Source organism: Colius striatus, chromosome 1 (assembly GCF_028858725.1).
Source record: "Colius striatus isolate bColStr4 chromosome 1, bColStr4.1.hap1, whole genome shotgun sequence".
NCBI classification, from domain to species: domain Eukaryota; kingdom Metazoa; phylum Chordata; class Aves; order Coliiformes; family Coliidae; genus Colius; species Colius striatus.
Window position 1 is genome coordinate 62,457,903 of NC_084759.1, and position 21,705 is coordinate 62,479,607.

At 38.2% G+C, this 21,705-nt stretch overlaps 1 protein-coding gene across 3 annotated transcripts in view; it reads right to left on the reverse strand.

Moving 5' to 3' along the window:
* The window catches only part of GCC2 (GRIP and coiled-coil domain containing 2), a 31,054-nt gene extending 9,854 nt beyond the window's left edge, over window positions 1–21,200 (reverse strand). For 2 of the 3 annotated variants that reach the window (XR_009818824.1, XM_061997312.1), the window contains exons 1-18: window positions 21,099–21,200; window positions 18,079–18,141; window positions 17,369–17,453; window positions 16,241–16,308; window positions 15,312–15,416; window positions 12,076–14,556; window positions 11,341–11,410; window positions 10,558–10,658; window positions 10,379–10,477; window positions 8,264–8,383; window positions 6,941–7,105; window positions 6,489–6,593; window positions 5,751–5,913; window positions 5,100–5,200; window positions 4,894–4,971; window positions 4,077–4,214; window positions 2,065–2,186; window positions 137–313 (exon numbers count right to left, since the gene is read on the reverse strand). Coding sequence is in view for 2 of the 3 variants with exons in the window: in XM_061997312.1 (XP_061853296.1) it covers window positions 137–313; window positions 2,065–2,186; window positions 4,077–4,214; window positions 4,894–4,971; window positions 5,100–5,200; window positions 5,751–5,913; window positions 6,489–6,593; window positions 6,941–7,105; window positions 8,264–8,383; window positions 10,379–10,477; window positions 10,558–10,658; window positions 11,341–11,410; window positions 12,076–14,556; window positions 15,312–15,416; window positions 16,241–16,308; window positions 17,369–17,453; window positions 18,079–18,141; window positions 21,099–21,200 (4,343 nt within the window). In the remaining variant the exon portion in view is untranslated. Of the gene's footprint in view, window positions 1–136; window positions 314–2,064; window positions 2,187–4,076; window positions 4,215–4,893; window positions 4,972–5,099; window positions 5,201–5,750; window positions 5,914–6,488; window positions 6,594–6,940; window positions 7,106–8,263; window positions 8,384–10,378; window positions 10,478–10,557; window positions 10,659–11,340; window positions 11,411–12,075; window positions 14,557–15,311; window positions 15,417–16,240; window positions 16,309–17,368; window positions 17,454–18,078; window positions 18,142–21,054 lie in introns of all 3 variants that reach the window. The other variant, XM_061997322.1, reaches the window with a different exon arrangement.
* Between the last annotated feature and the right edge of the window lie 505 nt (window positions 21,201–21,705).

A 21,705-nucleotide genomic window follows, 5' to 3' on the forward strand; every position in this document is an offset into this window, starting at 1 on the left:
ATAGCAAAGAATCCTTTTCAAAATTCCTTTAACTTTCTCAACAATTACATCCTTTCTAGTCAAAGGTCACTACTTGTGCAATCATTAAGGTTTACAAAAAATAAATTATCGGTATCTATTCATCAGCAGATCATACTTTTCACGAAGTTCTGCCTCTTTTGCAACAGTCTCTTGCAGCATCTTATTGTGTCTTTCCAGTAGGGTGTCATGTTCAGATTGTAATGCCTGGAGTTCAGAAGCATTCAGCTGTGAATTATGCTGAGCATCTTGCAGCTTAACTTTCAGTTGTTCTATTACCATTTCCAGATGTTCTCTAAAAGGGAAAAAAAAAATAAACAAGATATATTTAAAAATAATTATGTTATTTCAGAACCCACACTGTATCCACATTTGGATAGCTGATCCAAATTGCTTATTTATAATTAAATCAGTATGGCACCCCAACCAAAATAAACTTAGAATGTGACTGCAGCAGAAATGATCAGAAATAGGTTTGCAATGTCCTATCTGAACTGCCGGGAATATAATGATTAGGCTAGAAAGTGTGACTGATGCCACTTTCTACTTCAAGATGCTTTGGAAGAATGAGCTAGAAGGAGAATAATTTGTAGGGTGCAGATGGGAGAAACAATTTCTTCTTCCTGCAGTGGAGGGTTTTTTGTTCATTTCATAAATACACTCAGTTCCATGAGACTGAAACTAGGAGATAAACGACTGGAGTTGACTTGATGTAATAGACTAGAAAGCAACATCAACAGACAAAGTCTGTCGGTTAGAAATAAATCAGTATCAGATATTCCAGGGTAAAAAAAGTCCTGTCACACCCATTCTTCTTTTATGTTTTCTGTGTTTATATATGCAGACAGCTCCATTATCTCATGGACCATGTATTTCACTAATCCTTAGAGTTGTTACTTCTAACCACCATTAATTTGAAAACTATTCGTCTTGTGTTTATTGCTTGATTACTTGTCCATTTTGTTTTCAAGCTGACCTTCTTTCACAAAGAAACTACATTCCAGAACTTGTTAAAATTCTGCAAAAAAAGAGGCACAAAGAATTGCAACTCTTGCAGTTTGCTTGGGTCAAAGAAAAGAAGAGATAGATGTATTTAAAAAGACCCTAACAAACAATAAGCCTAAAGGCCTCTAGCCAAGCACAAGTCTCCCTCTGGTGGACTTTCCGCTGCAATTACATGCCCCGTTTTAAGATCTGTGTCAGAAATTAAGACACCTCACACAAACGCCCAGCTTGTCACCAAAGACAGCTACCAGTAACTTATACAAATAACTTACAGAAACTGATTTACTTTTGCAGTGGGTTGAGAAATTTTCTTAAGTGAATCTGAATTTACCTGGGTTATGACTATACTTAAATGATTTTCAGGGAAGTTTTAGCAAATATTTTTAGTAAAAAAACTTTTAATAAATATTTTTCCTTTTAAGTCTTTCTTCATCTAACAGCTGGTAAGACAACAGTATTTCAGAATTCCGCTGGAACTTATGTCCAAATTGGTAGCCAGACTAATTGGTAGCTACACTAAATCATCCCTTCCTGAAAAAGTTCAATGACCTCAGTTGAACAGTACCAGTCTGTTCTTTTCCTCTTAGTTGGAAAGGCCACTTTGCTACAATACTTTTTATCAAAGGAAATGACGTGTCAATTCTGCACAAAATGTGCTGTCTCATTTCTGCTCATGAGAATCATAAGAATCTTAACATCTTACTTCTCGGGCTGACTGTAATCTACACAAAATTAAGTGTTAAAAAAGACAAATAAAGGAACTAGAAACTTGTAATATCACCATAGCACAAATGATCAATCTTTTTTCTGTTCAGATAGACAGAGCCACAGTTAGATTACAGATCAGATAAAGTTTATAGAAATAAAGTTCTTTTTTTAAAAAAAAAAACCAAAAGAAGTAACTGTGGAAGCAAACTGCCTCCTTCTGAAATTTTCTTTATTGAACCAAAGAGTTAAAGAGTGAAACTCAACTCCGTTGTTGGCCAGCAACTAACTTATCTTTTTTTTTCCCCTCTATGCATATAATAATTTCAGTTTTACCTTTCTTGTTTGGCTCCCTCAGTTTCTGTCTGCGATGCAGATTTATTCTTTTGCTGTTTCAGAACATTATGAACACGAACTTTGTAGCTCTCAAATTCAGATGTAACAGATGCTTGCTCAGCCTATCACAAAGAAAACAAACCCTTTGTAAGTTATGCTATTAACTATTGCTACCCTTACTTCCCTAAAGTGAAATGAATTTTGCATTAAAAAAAAAAAGAACCGTGTTGCATTTTTTTCCTTTAAATTGATAACTGAAATAGGATCCATCATGTATTAGTCACTATTGGTTTAGACTTTAATTGAATATCATAAATCATGAAAGTTAAAAAGACATAGATTTTCAGCATATCACTATTAAAGAAATAATACTAGCAAGTTCAGAAATTGCATTAAACAGATTCACAAGCCAGGTGTTCTACCAAACAGCTTTAAATGAAGGCAAAGGTGAAGGAAAAAAAAGGGATACTTCTGTTTTCCTTTTATACTACCCAGATGACAAATATCTAATAGGCCTTTAAGTTATACATAATGTTGAGGTCTTGTAATGGTAATGCACAGCTCAAAATATAATACTGTAGTTGATTGTAAGGTTGTTTTAACTGTCTTCTAAATTCAGCTGACGTGAGTTTCTGTGGACATACAGAATATTACCTCACAACATAGTAGCTTCATCCTTGACTGTACACTCTACAGGAAGAATTATTCCCATTCTTCAAGTACTCATGTTGTATATTCCCCTAAAAATACACAGATGCAGCCTTTCATTCTTGGATTTTAGAAGAAGCTCAAGGATTCATTAGTCATCTTTGAGATGACTAAAATGCTGTCATCTCCAAGATGATGATTTTGGAAGTTTCTCTTCAGCTAAATGGGGAGTGAAATTCCACAGTGATGACCTTGATTAGCCACTGCTACAGCGTTTCCAGAGTCTGTAAGATTTGTGGGCATTTTCTTTCCATTAGTTCTTCTCTTTTCTTTCTGTCAAATTGTGAGCTAGAACTTTCGTGTCCACCCTTCCTGTACACGGAGTTTTCTCTTGTTAAGAACCCTGTAATTATATCTATTTTCTAGATGCAGAGCGCTTGAAGAGGAAGGCCAATCTTCTAACAGCTTCATGGAAGATCCTATCCCAGTGAAAGATGAGTTTGTAAAACCCTGATCTGTACCTACCAGTATGGCTCAGGTGAGCCTCCTCTAGCAGCAACCACAAACTTCATCCATTTCAACTCACTTTTTAAAAATTTAGAAGTTTTTTGAAAGGCTGAGTTCAACTATTACTTATCTGCAGGATGCATCCTTATACAAAAGGCGTCATAGTGGGCTGCAATCATCTCCATAAAGATACTCTGAGCCTAACAGTCTTACTATATTCTGCACGTCCATCTCCGATGCAAACACTAGATTCTAGTAACATCTAATTCAGTGTCATATGGACAAAAAAACTCCAGAAATAATAAAAACTTCAGCAATAATGTCAGTTTCACATGTAGCTCAGTTGACAATTAAGAAGTTGCTCATGTAATAGCACATTAAAAGGTGCTTGCAAATGCATTTTTCATGTGTCTTGTTTTGGGGGTTTGTTTCTTTATTTGGTTTTGTTTTGTTTGGTTATTTAAATGGTACCTGTACTAACTGGTTTTACATGGAGCAAATAATATTTCTGTTTTGCTTGCTGTTCTCTTTTCTTTAAAGACTTCTCTTTTCCCCACAGTGAATACTTGACAATCATCTTAAACTCTGACTCCTCACTACCACAAGGTCTGCTCTTCTAGCAATACAGGAAAGCAGTCCAGATATTGCACGACAAGTGATCTGTGACAACCAGAACAGAGTCTGGCTTGTCCTCTATACCACCACTCAAATACATTAAGTACTGGAGTAATTCCCAATTCTTGACAGACAAGATAGATAAGAGTGAAGGATCTGTAAAGTATTTTTAGAGAAGCAGACAGAGAATGCAGTAAATTTCCTTTCTCAAGTCTCTGACATTACTTCTTCCCCTAGAGTACCTGAGCTGCTCTGCACTCTTCTTGCAAGGTTGCAATTTTTTGCTGGTAAGAACCCAAGGTACGCTGGTGCTGCTCCGAAGAAGTTCGCAAGTGTTCTTGAGCTTTATGTTTTTCTGATGTTAGTACAGCCACTTGAATCTGAAAAAGTCAGTTGAAAACTTCACCAGGACAAAATTTTTTTCTTCCCTCTCCAAGAAGACATGCCACAGAGAACATAGAATTCTACTACAACAATTTCTGCACAGAACCGGTGAATATAAAACTAAAATCCAATAAAAACAGAATAAAAACCTGACAAGGGTTACTGTGTCCAAAAAAACCTGTTATCTTCAAGTCTCTCTTAAAACACTACAGTAGTGGGATGGCAGCACTTTTGAAAGCTAATCCCCCTTCCTTTCCTTCCCTGCTACCTTTCATTACATTTTCTATTTTGACCAATCTACAAAATTTATACAGACATACAACACTTAAGATTTTTGCTGACAAAGTTGTGTTTGTTTTCAACCTGAGCAACTTGCATTTAAAAGTAGATTATTTTTAAATGTATCCCAGTTATAAGCTTCAAACTACAGAGTTCTCTCTTTCAGTAGAAAGGGAAAGAGAAACAAGAAAGGGTAAACCTGTTTAAAGAACATCATGGGGAAAATATTTGGGGAAAGGAGCAAAGAGATCGTACTTATTTAAGAAAAAGAACTGGTAACCTAGTAGTAAAAGTAATGCCTTTCCATTCTCCAGCCTATCTTCCATCTACCCAGTACAAATCACACCCTTGTTACTTAAATAATAACCTTTACACTAATGAAGTGAAGTTTCTTACCTTATAGGCTTCCACTTGTTGCTGACTGGCTTCCAGTTCCCCTTTTAATGATGCCTGCAACATTATATGGTCATTTTCCTGCACAATAAAATTATCTGGTTACTAAAAAAAACCCAAACCTCAGCAACTTTGTAATTCAACTACCAGTCTGTTTTCTAAAAGTTGGTTTAAAAACTGAATACACAGTCATTAACACCTGGACTTACAGCTTGTTTTGAATCAGCCAGTTCTTTTTTGGTTTTCACCAGGAGTTGTTTTATCTTGGCATTTCTTTCCTCGTCCTGTTGCATAGTTGACTGAAGTGATTCTAATGCAGAAAACAGCAGTTATATGCAAAAGATACTTCCCTTCCTATATGTCCTTAAAAATATTGGAAAATACTTAAGCAAATTCTGACACATTTCTTATGAGCTACCGACAAGTAGTTTACAGTAAGTTTAGTATACTACTTCAAAGCATCACAAAGATCTTCAAGTAAGTGAAATTGTTTTAAGACTTACACTTAAGGATAGGAGGAGAAGACATGACATTTTTAATCACATTCTAACTAGTAAAGATTTATGAGTATGGTGTGTCAGAATGAAAACATACGTCAGTTACTGACTTTCAGAACTCATGATTAACTTCACCAAGTAAGAAACACAGTTTATGAGGCAAGTAATTTGGCTTTTATTTGCTGAATACTAGATCAAGTGATTAATAGCCTAGTAAAGTTTCCTTTATGGAAAATTATGTAACGGTTTAGTACTTCCCACAAACCTTACTCTCACTCATTGATTGAGAAGTTGTTACTGAATTATATTTCTTATCATTACTAACTATACTATAGTGACTCTTGCTGTTTATAGTTTACTCACTTATTTCTTCCTGTAGGGTCTCTTGCTTCTGTTTCTGAATCCCTGTCTCTTGCTCAAGATCTTCTATTCTGCTGTCTTTATCAGTAATCTTCTGATTAAGTTCTTTTACTAGCCTTTCATAATCAGCTATTTCCATATCCATCAGTGTACTCTTTTGAGCATCCTGCAAGTTACACACAGTGAAGTCACAGCTTACAATCTGCCTTGGCTGCCAGGAACTTTTCTTTTTGAAATTATATTAAAACCCCCAAATTAACCATATAACAAAAACTTTGTCACTATCCCTATCCACGAGTAACACACAGCCACCACAGTTCCATATCCTCAGTAAATAATCTGTTTTCAAACAAGAACCAGAAGATTTGAAAAACCTGTTGCTAGTTTTAACAGTTTTACCACTAGGTATTTTGCAGAAAATAGTTTCTATCACCTTCAGTCCTTACAACATGGGTAGCTTCTGAATACTGCATCATACAAGTAATCCAGAGATTTGAATTCTATTCCTATTTCTACTCATGACAAGCCACATAACCCAAGCTAAAACAAACAGACAAAAAAAAAACCCAAAAAATCCCCAAACCAAAAGTACACAACAGCTCTCCAAACACAAAGCCAGGGGTAAGAAGCCCTCATATATTCCCTTTTGCAAACCTTGGCCTTTAAAATGCTCAGAACAGAAAGGAAGGTGTTCAACAGAGCAAGTAATCCATTAAGCAGCAACATGAACAGCCACTCTACCTTTCTGGCCAGCTCTAGTTCTTGCATAGTTTTCTGCAGATGTTTCTTTTCCTTCTGGAGTTGCACCTGAAGCTCTTCCAATTCTCGGAGAGCACCACTATGTTCCTGAAATGTAAATACTTCAATTATTCAGTCCAATTTCAAAATAGGTGCAAACATCTATTCATATTTTGACACACTTAGGTTGTTACAAACATGAGTCCTTTTTTACAGCATCATTAGCAACCAAAGAAAAACCTAGAAGACTGTAAGTGGTTTTTACTGCCTGTAACAATCCTCCATCTACTCTAATTGACAGACCTGCAAAGTTACTTCGATGAACAGACACATCCTTCAAAAAAGGACCAAGTATGGAACTTGTTCTATAAAAACAGTTTATAAAGGTCTAACAGCAGTCATATCCAGTGAAAGTACTGTGTTGGCCCATTTGCCATTTCCTCAGAGTATAGTACCTTTGTTTTCTGCTCTTTTAGAAGCTTTTCAGTTTCTAGTTCTTTGTCAGCTTTTGCCTTGGCTTTTTGGATCTCCAGTATCTGGGCTTCCAGCAGCTTAGCATTATGCTGCAGTGTTTCAACACGAGTCAAGAGGTCTTCATTAGCAGAGTGTAACTGATCATGCTGAAACAATCATAGCAGAAAGAGAAAAATAAGCTGAACTTGCATGTGACTTTGATAGGTAAGATACTGTCTACATTTAAAAATCATACACTGATGTCTATCCAAGTCCCTTACAAACAGCACCCCTACAGACGAGTCCGGTCCATCTTAATTGTTTTAAATCAGAATAAGAAATAGGCTAAAGTCACTAGCACAATTTTATTATTTTGTTCAAATTTCATTTGCTCAGCTCTCTGTACAACAACTAGAATGACAAGAAATCTGAAAAAACTACCCCAGCATTTATGCTTTCTGCAACAATCACTTTCCTCTCACAATATTAAGAATGAAGTAGAAGTGACAGAAGCTTCTAATTATATAAACAGTGGTTTTATTTACAAAATACTTTGTAGCAACCTCGAAAAATTCAATGCCTGCGTAATCAGCAGAAAGTAAGCTACTATATGTCATTTCTTCCTATACTACTCACTACTGCTTCTGTTTAAAAGGAAATGGTGGCCTAGGTGGATCTTCAGTGTAGTTATGTATGGAACCTGAGAGTTTAAATCATAAATCCCTAACCCAATGCAGTTAGCTTTGCAAAAATTTGCCTCACAGCTACTTAATTACTATCTTAGACTCTTCTGAATGCCACTGTAGTACTTGACAATGCATCCTAAAGTTTCATCTTTGTGAAAGATGGAAAATTCCATAGTTTATCATGTTTAAACAATGTTGATTAAATAACAAAACCATGTTTTGTGTAGAAAACAGAAGAAAAAACAAAACAGTTAAGTGTTACTGTACTTAACGAGAAGGGTAGATGTGAAAACAGAGAAACAGTGCAAGTCTGATGCTTTTTTTTGTATATCTTGTAAATGCAGCAGAGTTCTATGTCCAAAACAAGCCAGCACCTGCTCTTTCCTGAGATGACCTGGGATAAATTAAATCCTTTTTATTGAAAAAAAAGCCAGCAATTCTCTATATATTTACCTTTGTTATGGTCCAGATAAGACACCAGATGTTGAAAAGAACCCCTGAATTTCAAGGCATTACCCAAAATGCACTTAGGTTATGAAACTACATATAGTAACAACCACATGAATAAAACTTATACTCAATAGGTAAAATAATTGTTACCATCATTATCGATAAAGCTGCCATACATACAGCACTGACCTGCTGGGATGACAACTGTAGCTGTCTTGTGAGGTCATCTACCTGACGTTCAAGATTACTCGCTCTGCCTTTTTCAGAATCCAGCTGTTCTCCTTGCTTATCATATTCTATCAAAAGATTCTTAACACAAACACACACAAATCCATAATATTTTTCAATATACATTGCATAAGTACATTCTATACCTCAGATGCTTATCTTCCCAACATATCCGCATTTCAGTTGTCTTACTGTAATATCAGAAATATTAGAATGAAATTAAAGCTATCTTCAGTTACAGGCTCTGGGAGAAATCCTTTTCAGTTCATGAAATTCTAGAATCATTCAGGTTGGAAGAGACCTCTGGAAGTTTACATTTCAACCTCCTACTCAAAGCAGGGTCAACAGTGAGATCAGACCAGGTTGCTCAGAGCTTTGTCCAGTCAGGTCTTTCCTGGGACCTGCATCCAAGGATGGAGATGGCACTACACCTCTGGCAACCTGTTCCAAAGCTTGACTATCCTTATAGGGTAGAAATGTTTAGCCATGCATCCAGCTGGAATCTCTCATTTCAATTTATGTCTACTGTCTCTCATCTTGCACTGTTATTAATAACCTGACTCTATTTCCTTGATAGTGACTTTGTAGGTACCAGAAGGCTGCTATCAGGTCCTTATGAAATCTTCTGCAGGCTGAACAATTTCTCAGCCTAATACATCAATTATTCCAGTCCCTTGATGATCCTGGTCATCCTCCACTGAAATTACTTGCAGCTGGTCAATCTGTTCCAATGCCTGACAACTCTTTCAGTGGAAAAAAAAATCTAAATGTGCAATCTGTACCTCTCCTGGTGCAACTTGAGACCACTTCTTCTTGCCCCGTTGCTTGTTACTTGGGAGAAGAGATCAACACTCACTTCGCTTCAGCCTCCTTTCAGGTAGTTGTAGAGAGATAAGGTCTCCCTGAGCCTCCTCTTCTCCAGGCTAAACATCCCCAGTTCCCTCAGCTGCTCCTCATAAGACTTGTTCTCTAGATTCTTCACCTCATGAGAGTTCTGACCAAAGAGAGATAATGACTTCCCCTGACCTACAAGGTGTACTCCTGTTCTTGAAGCCCAGGATCCTATAGCCACCTTTTGCACCAGAACACTTTTCTCACTCTCAGTGCACTGCATACGAAAATGCTGAAATCCTCTTCAGCAGGCACAGCTTGTATCAAGGAGTTCCTCTCTCCCACATGAACTCTGCATCTGCCTTTGTTGAATTTCTGTTAGACCATTCCTCAAGCCCACCCAGGTATCTCCAAATGGAAACTCTGCCCTCAAGTTTATTGACTGTTTCCAATTGGGACTATTCTGATGAAAGTGTACTCTACCACCTTTGCTAGGTCACTATTAAACAGGACAGGTCCCAGCATAGACCCCTTTGGTACCCCGTTTGTTACTGGCATTTAATACAAGCCAGTAATTGCTGCTCTTCAAGTCAAACCACACTGATACTTTTTTATTGTTATTTTTTACATTCAGATGTTTACCCATTTCAATCACAATGTCCTATGATAGATACAAGGGTGCTGTGAGAAGGCATCAAAAGCTTTCCTAAAGTCAAGATAAGTGACATCAATTGTTCTGCTCTCATCCACAACTCCAGCTGTTTTATTATGGCAGGCAATCAGATTAATCGGACACAATTTACTCAATGAATCAATGTCCCCAGTCACCTGCTGCTGCGCTGTGTGCCAGAGACATGCTTCAAGAGGATTCACTTCCAGGGACTTTTTAGATTATGTCTTTATCACTTTAGGATTTTCTGTTACCTAATTCAATGTACTTTGAAGAATTCATAAGAATTTATGTTTTTTCTCAGCAACATGTTGAGATATATGATGCTAGATCTAAAAAGTTTAAAAATACCCTCCAGTAGAAAGGAAAAGCCTTATTTTCCTCTGACTGCAGCTGCACAGTCCATTACTAGAAACTTCCATTTCTTGATTTAGGCACTCAACTGCACTGACACAATTTCTTTCACCAAACATACTTGTGCAAGTAAATAGCAATACCTATCTCCAGGCTAGGCTTCAAAAGCAACGTGTTTTCGGACACTTAATTGTCTTTTGTAAATATAGGACTATTCTTACTTTATAGCTTTCAGCTCCTTGAATGACATCCTTCATGGAAGCAGACAACTGATCTTTCTCTGATCGAACCAAGTCCAATTCTTCTCTCAGATTCTGCATCTTATTAGAAATAAGTGTGTGTCATTAAAACAGAAACTCACATGCAGAATGTTCTTCACCTTAAGCAGCAGTTAGAGTACCTCTTTTCTGTTGGCATCTAATTCTTTCTTCGCTTTCACAGCAACAACCTTAATTTTGTTTAGCTTCTCTCCTTTTTCTGCAGATTCTTTTTCCAGTCTTTCTAAAATAAGTAAATAAGAAAGTGAAAAAAAATTGCCTCTACTCTCTGCCAAGAAATTAAATTAAATGCAATCAGAACACAAATACCAGCATGACTTTAAAACAAAACTAAATATAAAGTAGGGGGAAATGTTACAATGTTTCATTCACTTAAGCATTTAACTTGAAGCTAAAACATCCAGCCACAGACAACCTGGGGACAATCTTTGCCTCCTTCAGAGGTTCCCATCACAGTTAACATTAAGAGCCGTATTTCTGTCTACTTCCACATACAGTTGTAACAACTCAGAACCATTTTCTTTCTGATGTGTTGGGATAACTGCAATGAGGCAACAGTAGTTTTGGCAGAGCGTTCCTGTCTTTTCCTGTAATCTTGGCAGTCTTAGGGATTCTTATTGACACAATTATTTCACATATTTAAAAGATAAAGATGAAATTAACTACACTGTTTATAGCCAAATGTAAACAGGAAGAAAAAACCTTAAGAAATATCAACTGATAACCAACTTAGGACTGCTAACAATATTTTAAATCTCTAATGGAAGGAATATTGTAGACAATCGCATTGATATCCCTACCTTCCTTGGCTTTTAGGAAAAACAAGACAATTACACAGCAAAAGAAAAAACAACAATCCAAAACTCCCAAACTATTTACACAAAGGAGAACAGCAAGAAAGATACCAATTTTTTCTTGAAGCTCTGCTACTGAAGACTGTTGATCATTTTTCTCAGTCATTGTCTCCATTAAATTCTGTATTATAAACAAAGACATAAGAAGCATTACAAAAAGTCCTCTGTGATACCTGGTTTTCCCCTAGCAAGCCACCCAAAGTTTCATCTACAGCTGGACAGTATCTATGTTCTTACTACCAAGAAAGACTTTATGAGTCACTTCATATCAGTTTGGTAACTGAAAAGTATATTTATGTTGAAAGGAAAATGTTCCAACCTTTTAACAGCTGCTTTCCATCCTGCCCAAGGACAAAAATATGGGTGGCCATTAATTCTGCAGCTGTCAGTTTTACATGAAGGACCTGAAGTTAGGAGTAGCTAATGCAGATCAAGTAGGAGTTTTGTTTGAGATGGAGCCACAGAAAGTTAGAGGTGAAAGACTACAAGGTCAGTTAGTCCACCTAGTTAAACGATCACTTTGAGGGGTGATGACAGGAGGAGAGGTTCAAGTATAAGAAACTTTTTTCAATATAGCATTAGGACTGGTTTTGTTTCATTGTTTTTTTCCTGGGGAGGGGAGGGTATTTTGAAGTGCTAGGAACCTCAGAAAGATGTGCTTCCTAGAAAGGAAACTCACTTTCAGGCCAAGGTAAAAAAACAAAGAGAGAATTTAAAGTATTTTTTGAACCTTAATTCTGAAGACTTTAGAGGTTTAGTCTGTATACTTCAATAACAAAATATAACCTTTAGAGAACTCAGTTCGTCTTTCACATTTCTAAGTTCAACTTCTTTTTGCTCCACAATGAAATTTAAGTTGTCTTGTTTTTCTGATCCTTTTTGCTGTTCTTCTATTTGACTTTCATAAAAAGCAAGTTTTTGAGTGATCTCTTCAATCTTAGCAAAAAGATCTTGATTTTCAGTCCTCGTTTTTTCACTGGCATTCTTCAGCTCCTGTACATCATTTTGAAGTGCGTCTTTTTCAGACAATGCTCCTTCCAATTCTTCTCTCAACATATCCTTTTCTTGCTCAAAATCCTGCATCAGAGATCTATGTTCTCTTTGCTGAGCTGCATTTTCTTCCTCTAATCTCTCAACTTCCTGCTGCAAATGGAGAACTTCCTCCTGGTTCTGTAGAGCAAGGCACTGCTGCTCTTTCATTTTTGACAAGCATTCATTTGCAATTTCTAACAAGTTAAGAGAATCATAGTCTTCATTAGAATCTGAAACTCTGGACCCAACTTGCTCAAGTAACTGGCACAGCTGAGTTCTTACAAGGGATTGCTGCCCTTGTTCATTTACAAGTAATGTTGATAGATGGTCTTTTTCTGCACTCGTAATTTCTAGTTTCTTTTCTAAGTTTTCAGATTGCTCTTTCAAGACTAACCAACCGTCTTTTTCAGATGTAATCTTTTCTAGCTCTTCACTTAATTCACCTTTTTCCTGAATGATTTTCTTATTTTCCTCACGAAGCGTAGATGCTTCAGATGAAAGACTCTCTCTTTCACGCACCAGAGATTCAATCTGGTTTTCTAGTTGTGCTAGCATTTGAGCATTTTCACTCTCCCTAGACAAAGCTTCATTCAGTCTCTCTGTTAATTCCTCCACCTTTTTCTTCAGGTCATTATTGTATTGGTTAACAACACCTACTTCTTGCTGAAGTTCCTGAATTTTAACTTGTTCCTTTTTGCACTTTTCCTGAAGGGTTTCTCTCTCTTCACCTAAACATTTTACTTCATTTAAAATATCATTGTTTTGATCAGTAAGAGCGATGATCTTCTCTTCCAGTTCTTTTACAGCACTCTCTTTTTTGTCAATGGAGCTTGTCATCGTGTTATTCTCCTTCTGAAGACTAACAATTTTACATTTAAGTTCTTCTGCCTCTAGCTGATTAGATGATAATTTTTCTACTTCTTCCTGGAGGCGATTCACAGTTTCAAGAAGAACATCCTTCTCATTGAAAGCAGCCCGGAGCTTCTGTTGCAGTTCACTGACATCAGAAGCTTGCTGCTGTTTCATTGATTCAAACTCCTGGCTGATCTTTCCAGCAGATTCCCCTAGCTCAGCCTGTAGAGTTTCCATTGTTTCTCTCAGGCTGTTGTAATTGGACACTGCTTCTTCTTTCTCCTGAGTTAGCTTTTCAAGTTGTTCTCTAAGTTCCTGTGTTTCAAAAATTAATGCCATCTTTTCTTTTTCAGAAACAGATAATAAGGTTTCATTTAGTTCAGAAATTTCTCTCTTATGTTGCTCTTTCAGAGACTGAGTCTCTAACTTAAGCTCTTTTACAGTAGTTTCACTGTGCTGTCTTGCTGTTTGAAGCTCCAATTTTAGTTTTTCGATTACAGAACAGTAGTCTTCTTTAGCAAGCTGCAGTTCATTTATCTTAAAGTCCAAGTCTTCCCGCTCATGAAAGTACTCCTCCTTCAGGCGATGGATTTCCTCTTCCAGTTTTACTTTAACATTACTCATGTAAGTTAACTCATCTTTTAATATACTATGTTGGGAGTGGAGCTCTTCTAAGCTATTCTCTAGGTGTCTAACCTTTTCTTCCATTCTCGCCTCTACAGAAGGTTCTCCTTGCATATCTACAACATGTGACCCACTTTCTACATTTTTATTTAAGACTTCTCTCAGCTGCTCCAAGTCATATTCACGCTGGTCAGTAGGAGTGCACATTTCATCCTTCACATTTTTCTCATTCATTAATCTCTCCTCGTGCTGTAACTGATTTATCTGATTTTGCTTTTCCACATTTTCTTTAGACGACATTTCAATCTGCTGCATCAACTCTGACACCTCTTCCTGATGGGCAATTTTTAACTTTGTAAGCTCATCATTCAGATTCTTTATTTCATTATGGTAACTCTCAGAGCTGCTTTTAATATGTTCTTGCAAATTTGTCACTTCTTTGTTTTTGTCCTCATTTACAGTTTCCAACTGCTTGCTCAGACACAAAATTTGTTCCTCATAAGTAGATTTAATTATTTGGATATCATCTTGTAATCTTTTAACTTCTTCTTGACTATCACCGTGACGTTCAATCTCTTCCACTAGTCCCGTTTGCTTCTTTACTTGTTCCTCTAGTTCCATTTTCAGCTTGCTTATGTCCTCATTGTGTTTGCATTGTGCATTTGCTAATTCACTCTTCAGAGCTTTTATTTCTTTCAGAGAGTCAATGCTTGATTGCTCCAGTTGCTTCTGCAATTCTTCTGTCTTAGCCTTTGCAGCCTAAACAGACAGGCAAGTTATTAAATACTGGTAATTTAAATACTGGCATGAAGGACTTACAAATAAAGTCTTTACAATTACAAATTAGAAGATATATGAGTCCTTGGTTTTAAAAATTGCTATATCTTATAAATATCTAACTATGTTAGCACAACTCAATTCAGAAGGCACTGCAGAGAGAGTAACAAAAACATCTGCAGAATGAGAAAGAAAAACTAAGTCTTAAGTCACGATTACCAGCATAATTTCACCAAATGTACATGACAGACTTCAGCTTTGGCAGCTATGCTGATAATATACTAAAGATCTAATTACTTTTAGCACATCAAATCCAAGTATTTGAAACATAATAATGTTTAATTAATTGCAAGCAATTAACATCTATATTTAGATGTCTCAGCTTGACATGCTCTTTCCTATGAATAACTCAATGTAAACATATTTCCCATGGAAAGACAGAGTTGAGTGATTGAAGTCATCACATATGTAGGCTCGATTGAATCATTTTTGAACAGCTGTGGATCTGGCCCGTGCATATAGAATTTATATTTATTGTCAGTCACATAAAAATATATAAACTACCGGTATAAAGAAACTATGCTTTAACATATGAAGCCTTTAGACTATTTTTTTAAGGTAAATCACAACACAGGTAAGTGAAGAGACAGATTAAAATGAAAAGGAAGTGCACAATAAGCAAAAACAGAAAATAAAGATAAACATAAAGCATTTCAGTAATTTTCTCCTTTCAGTACCTCTGCTTCTTGCTTCCTTTGAATATTTTCTTTTTTTAGAGCTACACACTGCTGTTGACTTTCAGCTTTTTCCAGAAGTACAACATCCAGCCTTTCTGTGAGAGCCTAATTTTAAGGGAGAAAGATCAATGAAAGAAGGGTTTCTTAACAATGGAAGACTGAACAGTTTTTGAAAACCATAGGAACTCAGATATTGGTCATATTTTTTTTGTCAATTAAACATAACAATCTGATTAAAAAAGTTACTTTCAGCCTAAATATGACAGATATGGAATATGTCGACTACAACAATGACGTTAAGTAACAGGTTCTGTTCAAAATCGTATTTCTAATCAGCTATTTCTTTTATCACCAGGTGTAGAGGGAGACATTCCCCTTCCAGAGAAAAGAAATCTCCATCCAAATTATTAAAAACAATCTTCCAGTTGATAAATTCCTCCTCACTGTAAGTTTTCACCTTCATATGCTGCCTATGACTCTTACTTTAGGGCAGACAGACATTCTTGCCACCTAAAAACCAATTGCAGTCACTTTCCTAAAAGTATTTCTTGTGACATGCAACTTTAATTGTGTGTTTCTGATCTCATCAAATGACTGTCTCAGGAGATTTCTAAATGGCTGAAGTCTTTCTGTGGTGATCATTCTAAAATAAACAAAGCCTGTCTTACCAGCTACACAAGGAAAATGTCTTGTTGAGGAAATGGTACTATGCTGTACCACTCCTCACAGAACCAACAGTGTTTGCTGGCAAGTGGAGGAAGGATGATGAGGAAAAAAGAGGTTTTAGAAAGTGCCTTGAATTCCTGAAAATAGATTACATTAAATTTGAATAACAGTTTTAAACCTGCTTACTATTTACTAAATTATTTCTGTAGATTTATTTCCACTAACAGTATGGAACACATTAGAAACCCATTACATATTCTTACCTGAATAATATCATCAGCTCCTCCAGTAGCTGCTTTAGATTTGAGTTCTTCAATCTCTTTCTCCAGCTCTTAAAAAAGTATCAATATTTCACAGCGTGAATTGATGCTCCACCACAGTAGCAAATTACCAGTAAATCAAGTACCTAACAATGCTCCTATTCAAATCACAGCTGTCTTTTATTTCACCAGTTTTTGTTTGTTACCGAGTGACAGAAAAGGCTAACAGAAAAAGAACAAACATTCAGTGCTATGCTTCTCCAGCCCTCACATTTTGCAGTTTCCTGAGGAAGCAAAGCTTCCTTGTTTGGGTTGAGGGACAACAGATAGAAATTATTTTGACGATCGTCTTGCCTTCTTTTTCATGATCAATTTAAGACAGTGAAAAGATTTTCAGTTCCTACTTGTTCTCTAAAAATGGGCAGCCAGTAGAAGAACAAGATGTTATGAATAAACCCACTGAGGAAAAGCCTAGTATAGCCCATCCCTATCCTTATCATTTTGCTGGGCAGCTACCAGCAGTCAGAATAACACGGGGAAGTGACACCAGTCCAAGTAGTGGGCCACTGGAGGAAAAGGGACAGCAGACAGAAAAAGAGAGGAGCAGCACACAAGAGCACAGATTTACATAGGATACTTTTAAGCAGTTAACACAAAATTTTGTCTGGTATATTTTACAATTTTTTTTTCAAGAAGCAAATGATGGAATATAAAGTAGATAACTATTTTAAAGAAGCCATTGTACTCTTTAACAGTACTAATTATGCAAAAAAACATCAAAGACATTCTCATCTATTCCCTGAAAAGCAACAGGTATCCCTGCAACCAATGTGGGGGACAGGTCCCACTTCAACTCTTGCATGAGCTACACTCTTCCATCATGTCATATGGACAGATCAAAATTAATTTAATACAAAAAAAAAAGCAATGTTGCTGCTTCTTCCCTTCCTTGCACTAAAGAGTTCAGTCCTTATCCTCCCCCCAAAAAGTAAATAGTGAAATTGCAGAAAAAAAAATCTAAGATATTTGCCTAGAATTTAAATCTACCTAGCAAAAACAGGCAGTGATATTAGGAAAGGTCAGTTAGTACCAAGCATCCAGGCAGAAATTGCTCTCTTTCCAGTAAAGTACCTGTGCATCTGGACTTCACTTTCTGTATAATCATCACTTGCTTTTTTGCAAACTTGATGAGATCTTCTTTGGGCAATGTGTCCAGCTGTAAAAAACCCACATATCAGAAAAAAACAGCTTCCTGTGACCCACAGGTAAACACAAAACAAAGCATTTCAGCATCCAGCTTCCAATAAGTTAAATTTTAGGGCAAGACACTGACTTAGCACACATTCGCAAAAAAAGTAACAGTCCAAGTTACTGCTGTTCTGTTATTTCAAATGCAGTAAGAGAAACTACTCCCAATTCTGTACTTTTCCAAAACCATTCTAGAGCACACAAGTGGGCAGTATCAGTTAGACAGGAAATCTCAATTGGGAAGGATTACAATAGCATGCTGACTGAACCCTGACATTGCTTAAATTTACTCCCAATGTATGCAAAGAAGTCTGTGTACATTATGAAACAGACTGCTGCCAAAATTAGATGCTACTAGTATTTTGTGCAATATTACAACAGGAAGCAAACATAAGAGATTTCTCCCCCCCCCCGCTGTGTTTTCCAAAACACCTTAGCCTATTGTTTATAGTTCAGTTTTCCAAGAAGTACAGAAGATAGGAAACTGTTTAAAAATACTTTTATGTTTTCCTATTAGTCGCAGCTTGTTTGCCAAGCAGTAACCCTTTCAACTACTGTTATCCAAATGAATTAGATTTGTGAGGACTGATTACCTTTGATTTGCCTGATCCTGGTGTGACAGGAGATGCCACCGTCTCATGTCCAGCATCTTGAACCTATGAGGAAATAAAGCATAATCTGTGATGACTGAACTTTTTAATGTGAGACTACTAAAGGAAGTTACTGGAAGTCTGCAAACAGTAAGAATAACTGAATACAGTGACAGCTCAAGAAAAAAAAAAAGTAGGACTAGTCAGAAGGATAAAAGAGAGGGAAAAAAAAAAAAAAAGACAGAGATGTATTGTGACTAATACAGCGGATGAACATTTCCAAACCAGAAGGATCTTATGATTCCATTACTGAATGAGCATCTAGAGTTGATATGCTACAAAAAAATAATTTTAGTTACAAGAGGTTACACAGACATGACTCACTATCTTTTTCTTAAACCAGACATTAAAGAAAAAAAAGTAATGGACAAAAAAAAAAAATTGTGGAGGAGTAGCAGTTAAATCAAACTAGGAATTTTTGAACCACATATAGCCCTCAAGTTTTGTGGGTTTTTTTAATCTCTTTCTTTCTTAAACGCATTGGTTATTGCTAAAATTGTTAGCCTAATAAACATTTGAAAAGAATCTGCAAAGCCAGGCTGCTTTTGAACAAATTTAACACTCCTTCTCTCTCACCTTTTTTGTTTTGTTTTGTACCACACTGATTTGCACCAGAAGCACTGGCTTGACAAACATTTGAAAAACTCTGCAAATTCTGAGCTCTCTATTCCTCATATACATGCACAAGGCTTCCTACTGTAAACTTCCACATATCTAACCTGGGAGGCTCAGTGTCACTTTACAGTGGTTTATACGAGAAATGCTCATCTATACTCAAAAACATTAGGAAATATACACATCTGAGGCAAATGAAATTGGAACAGATATGTTCCTATGCAACCTGATCTAGGTTGACCTGTTTCTGCAGGAGGGCTGGACTAGATGATCTCTAAAGGTCCCTTCTAATCCTACCATTTTATGAGTCAATATATTAAAGGCAGCATTTCCAAGCTTTTGCCTTCATTCTGCTTTTTCCTTCATATAAAAGGAACCTATATAAATATTTGTATTTTTACTTGTTTGTATGTGTAAATATACACACACACTCCTCACCACTTTTATTCTGCTACTCTGCTACAAAAAAAAACCCCTCCCTCATACTAGAAACTAAGGAAAAACCAAGGTGGATGTAAACACTACTACAATGGCAAATCACCAAACATTTAGAGAGAAAAGCTGATACAGATAATAAGAAAGGTCATAATTGGAAATATGAGTTCAAGTACAGACCAAGGCAGTTAGTTATCTCTTCTCTGTATCACATGGGTGACAGGTTTTTTGAGATGGTAAAAGCAAACTTCTTAGAAAATAATGTGCCCGTTAAATACATTTAGGAACGAAACATCCCAAACACTAACTATAAAGTTTAAGTTTCAGAACTTCTTAAAGGTACACAATCTTTGTCAACATTTACATTCTTAATATTTCAGCACGGTAATTTGCAAAATACTGTCACTATTAGTAGTAGGCTTGTGCAGTGTAATTAAGCACAACAAATTATATGTACTGTTTAGAAAATGACAGCACACATCTCTCCACACTACAGTAAGATCAGAAGAATCTACACATTACTTTTACTCTCCTTTAAGCTAATATGCAGAGGCTGAACCACATATCCCATCAGGACAAAGCATCCAGTTTTGCTGTTCTGGTAACAGAAATCACAAGCAGCTCGTGTAGAGGGCTCCCCCCATGTGAATTAGAAGAACAAGTAACATGGATGATAAAAACCCCTAAACTTTGCATTGATTAGGTGCATCTGAGCTGTGAGCCAGAAGGCAATAAGTATACTTTGAAGGACAACACTGGATCCTGCAAGGATTTGCAAGTTTCTATTCCACCATTCTGAAACCAGGGTGTACTTCCATAGTTTGTTGAGCTATAAATAGATTTAAAAAAAAAAAATAAAGCCTACTTTATCTGCACTAAGGTGTTTCCAAGCCACAGTGTAGCATATTCTGGGTATTTTAATTGCTACCTATGCCTTACTTTTGCAATTGCTAAACACACTCTGAGAAAGCCTAACCAATGTATAAATGCAATCTATTAAACTTGGATGAGAACTGTGGCATTAACAGAATGAACAGAAATTTTTGGAGCTGCGTGCAACTTTTAGACATCACCAAGTCTGATCCTACTGAGTCACATCAAAACACATTTTGAGCTGTGATTGCTTCTGCAGAAAGAGGCATTGAACCTTTATTTGATCATGCGCAGCTCAGAAACTTCCAGGAGAGATTTATACCACGTATGAATCTTAAACTCTCCAACAGTGCCTCTGGATTTGCCTGGGTGGTTATGAAAGCTGCATTAGATACATGTACTTCAGTGAGTTCATTTGCTCGAGTTGTTAGGTGTTTCACGGCTGACGTACTGTTAACAACGCATCAGTCCATCTCGGTAGAAAAGGAATGCCTGTTCATTCCGTGGGTGGTGTTAGAACAGCAACCACTCAACACATTCACTGCATGTCATCCGAGCGCTTCCTCCCCCTTCGAGCCCGTGCGAACAAGGTGACATACCCACCATACCGCAGGAAGCACTAAGCAACCCCCGACGCCCGCCCCAGCCCTCACGCTGCCGCGAGGCAGGAGCGGGGCGCCCGCTGGCCACTCCCGGCCCCGGCTCAGCCCAGCCAGGAGCGCGGCGGGCCGCGCACCGCACCCCTTCACAGCTGCCGCCCAACGGGGCTGCACCACCCCCGGGGACAGGTGAGGAGGAAGAGGAGGCCCGCGGGCTACCCCGCCCGCCACGCTGATCCCAGCGTTGGAGCCCTGACGGGACCGGCGCCGCCCGACAACGGCGCACGGAGGGGGCTGCGCAAGAGGCGACCCGCGGCGGGGGAGGTGGGGGCTGACGCGCACCTCGCCCCGCCCCGTGTGCTGCAGCCCAAGGTCACGTACACACATAATAACCAACCCCCAACCAGCTCCGCGTCCCCTCTTCCCCAGTCGCCCCGTCACCTCCATGGCGGAACAGGCTGACTGCACGGGTGAGGAGATCTCGGCGCCACAGCCTCTGTCAGCACCGCTACATCCTCCCCGACCCACTTCCGCCTCCGTCATCGTCGCACGCCGGTAAAGCGGCACCTCCCCTCCGCCGAGCCGGGTGAGGGCTGGGCAGCGTTCGTCACCGGAGCCCCGCCCCCCGGCACACGGCGCCGGCGGCTGGAGAACGGCCCGCAGCGGACGGCTGGGTGCGGGGAGAGCGTTGACGGGCGAACGTCGCTGCTGTGGGCGGGCCGCATCGGCTAGAAACCCGGCCCGAGCAATGCCTTAGGGGAAGGAGGTGCAGGTAGCGCTGCCAGCCGGACGCTTTCCGCCTAATAAAAACGGCACAGGGCAAGGGGCACTTCTGAAGCGCGACCGCACCCCACCACTTCCTATTCCCGAAGGGTTCCTGAGGGGTACCCGCGACTGCGAGGGCGCCTTACGGTGCCGGGAGCCTTTATTAGGCAACTCAGTCTCGCTGTCCCCCTGAGAGTAAGAGGTGAGCAGCTATGTGCTCAGACAGGCGCCGAAGCATTTAAGGATCCTGGTTTTACTGTCTCGATGGAAACACGGAGTCCTT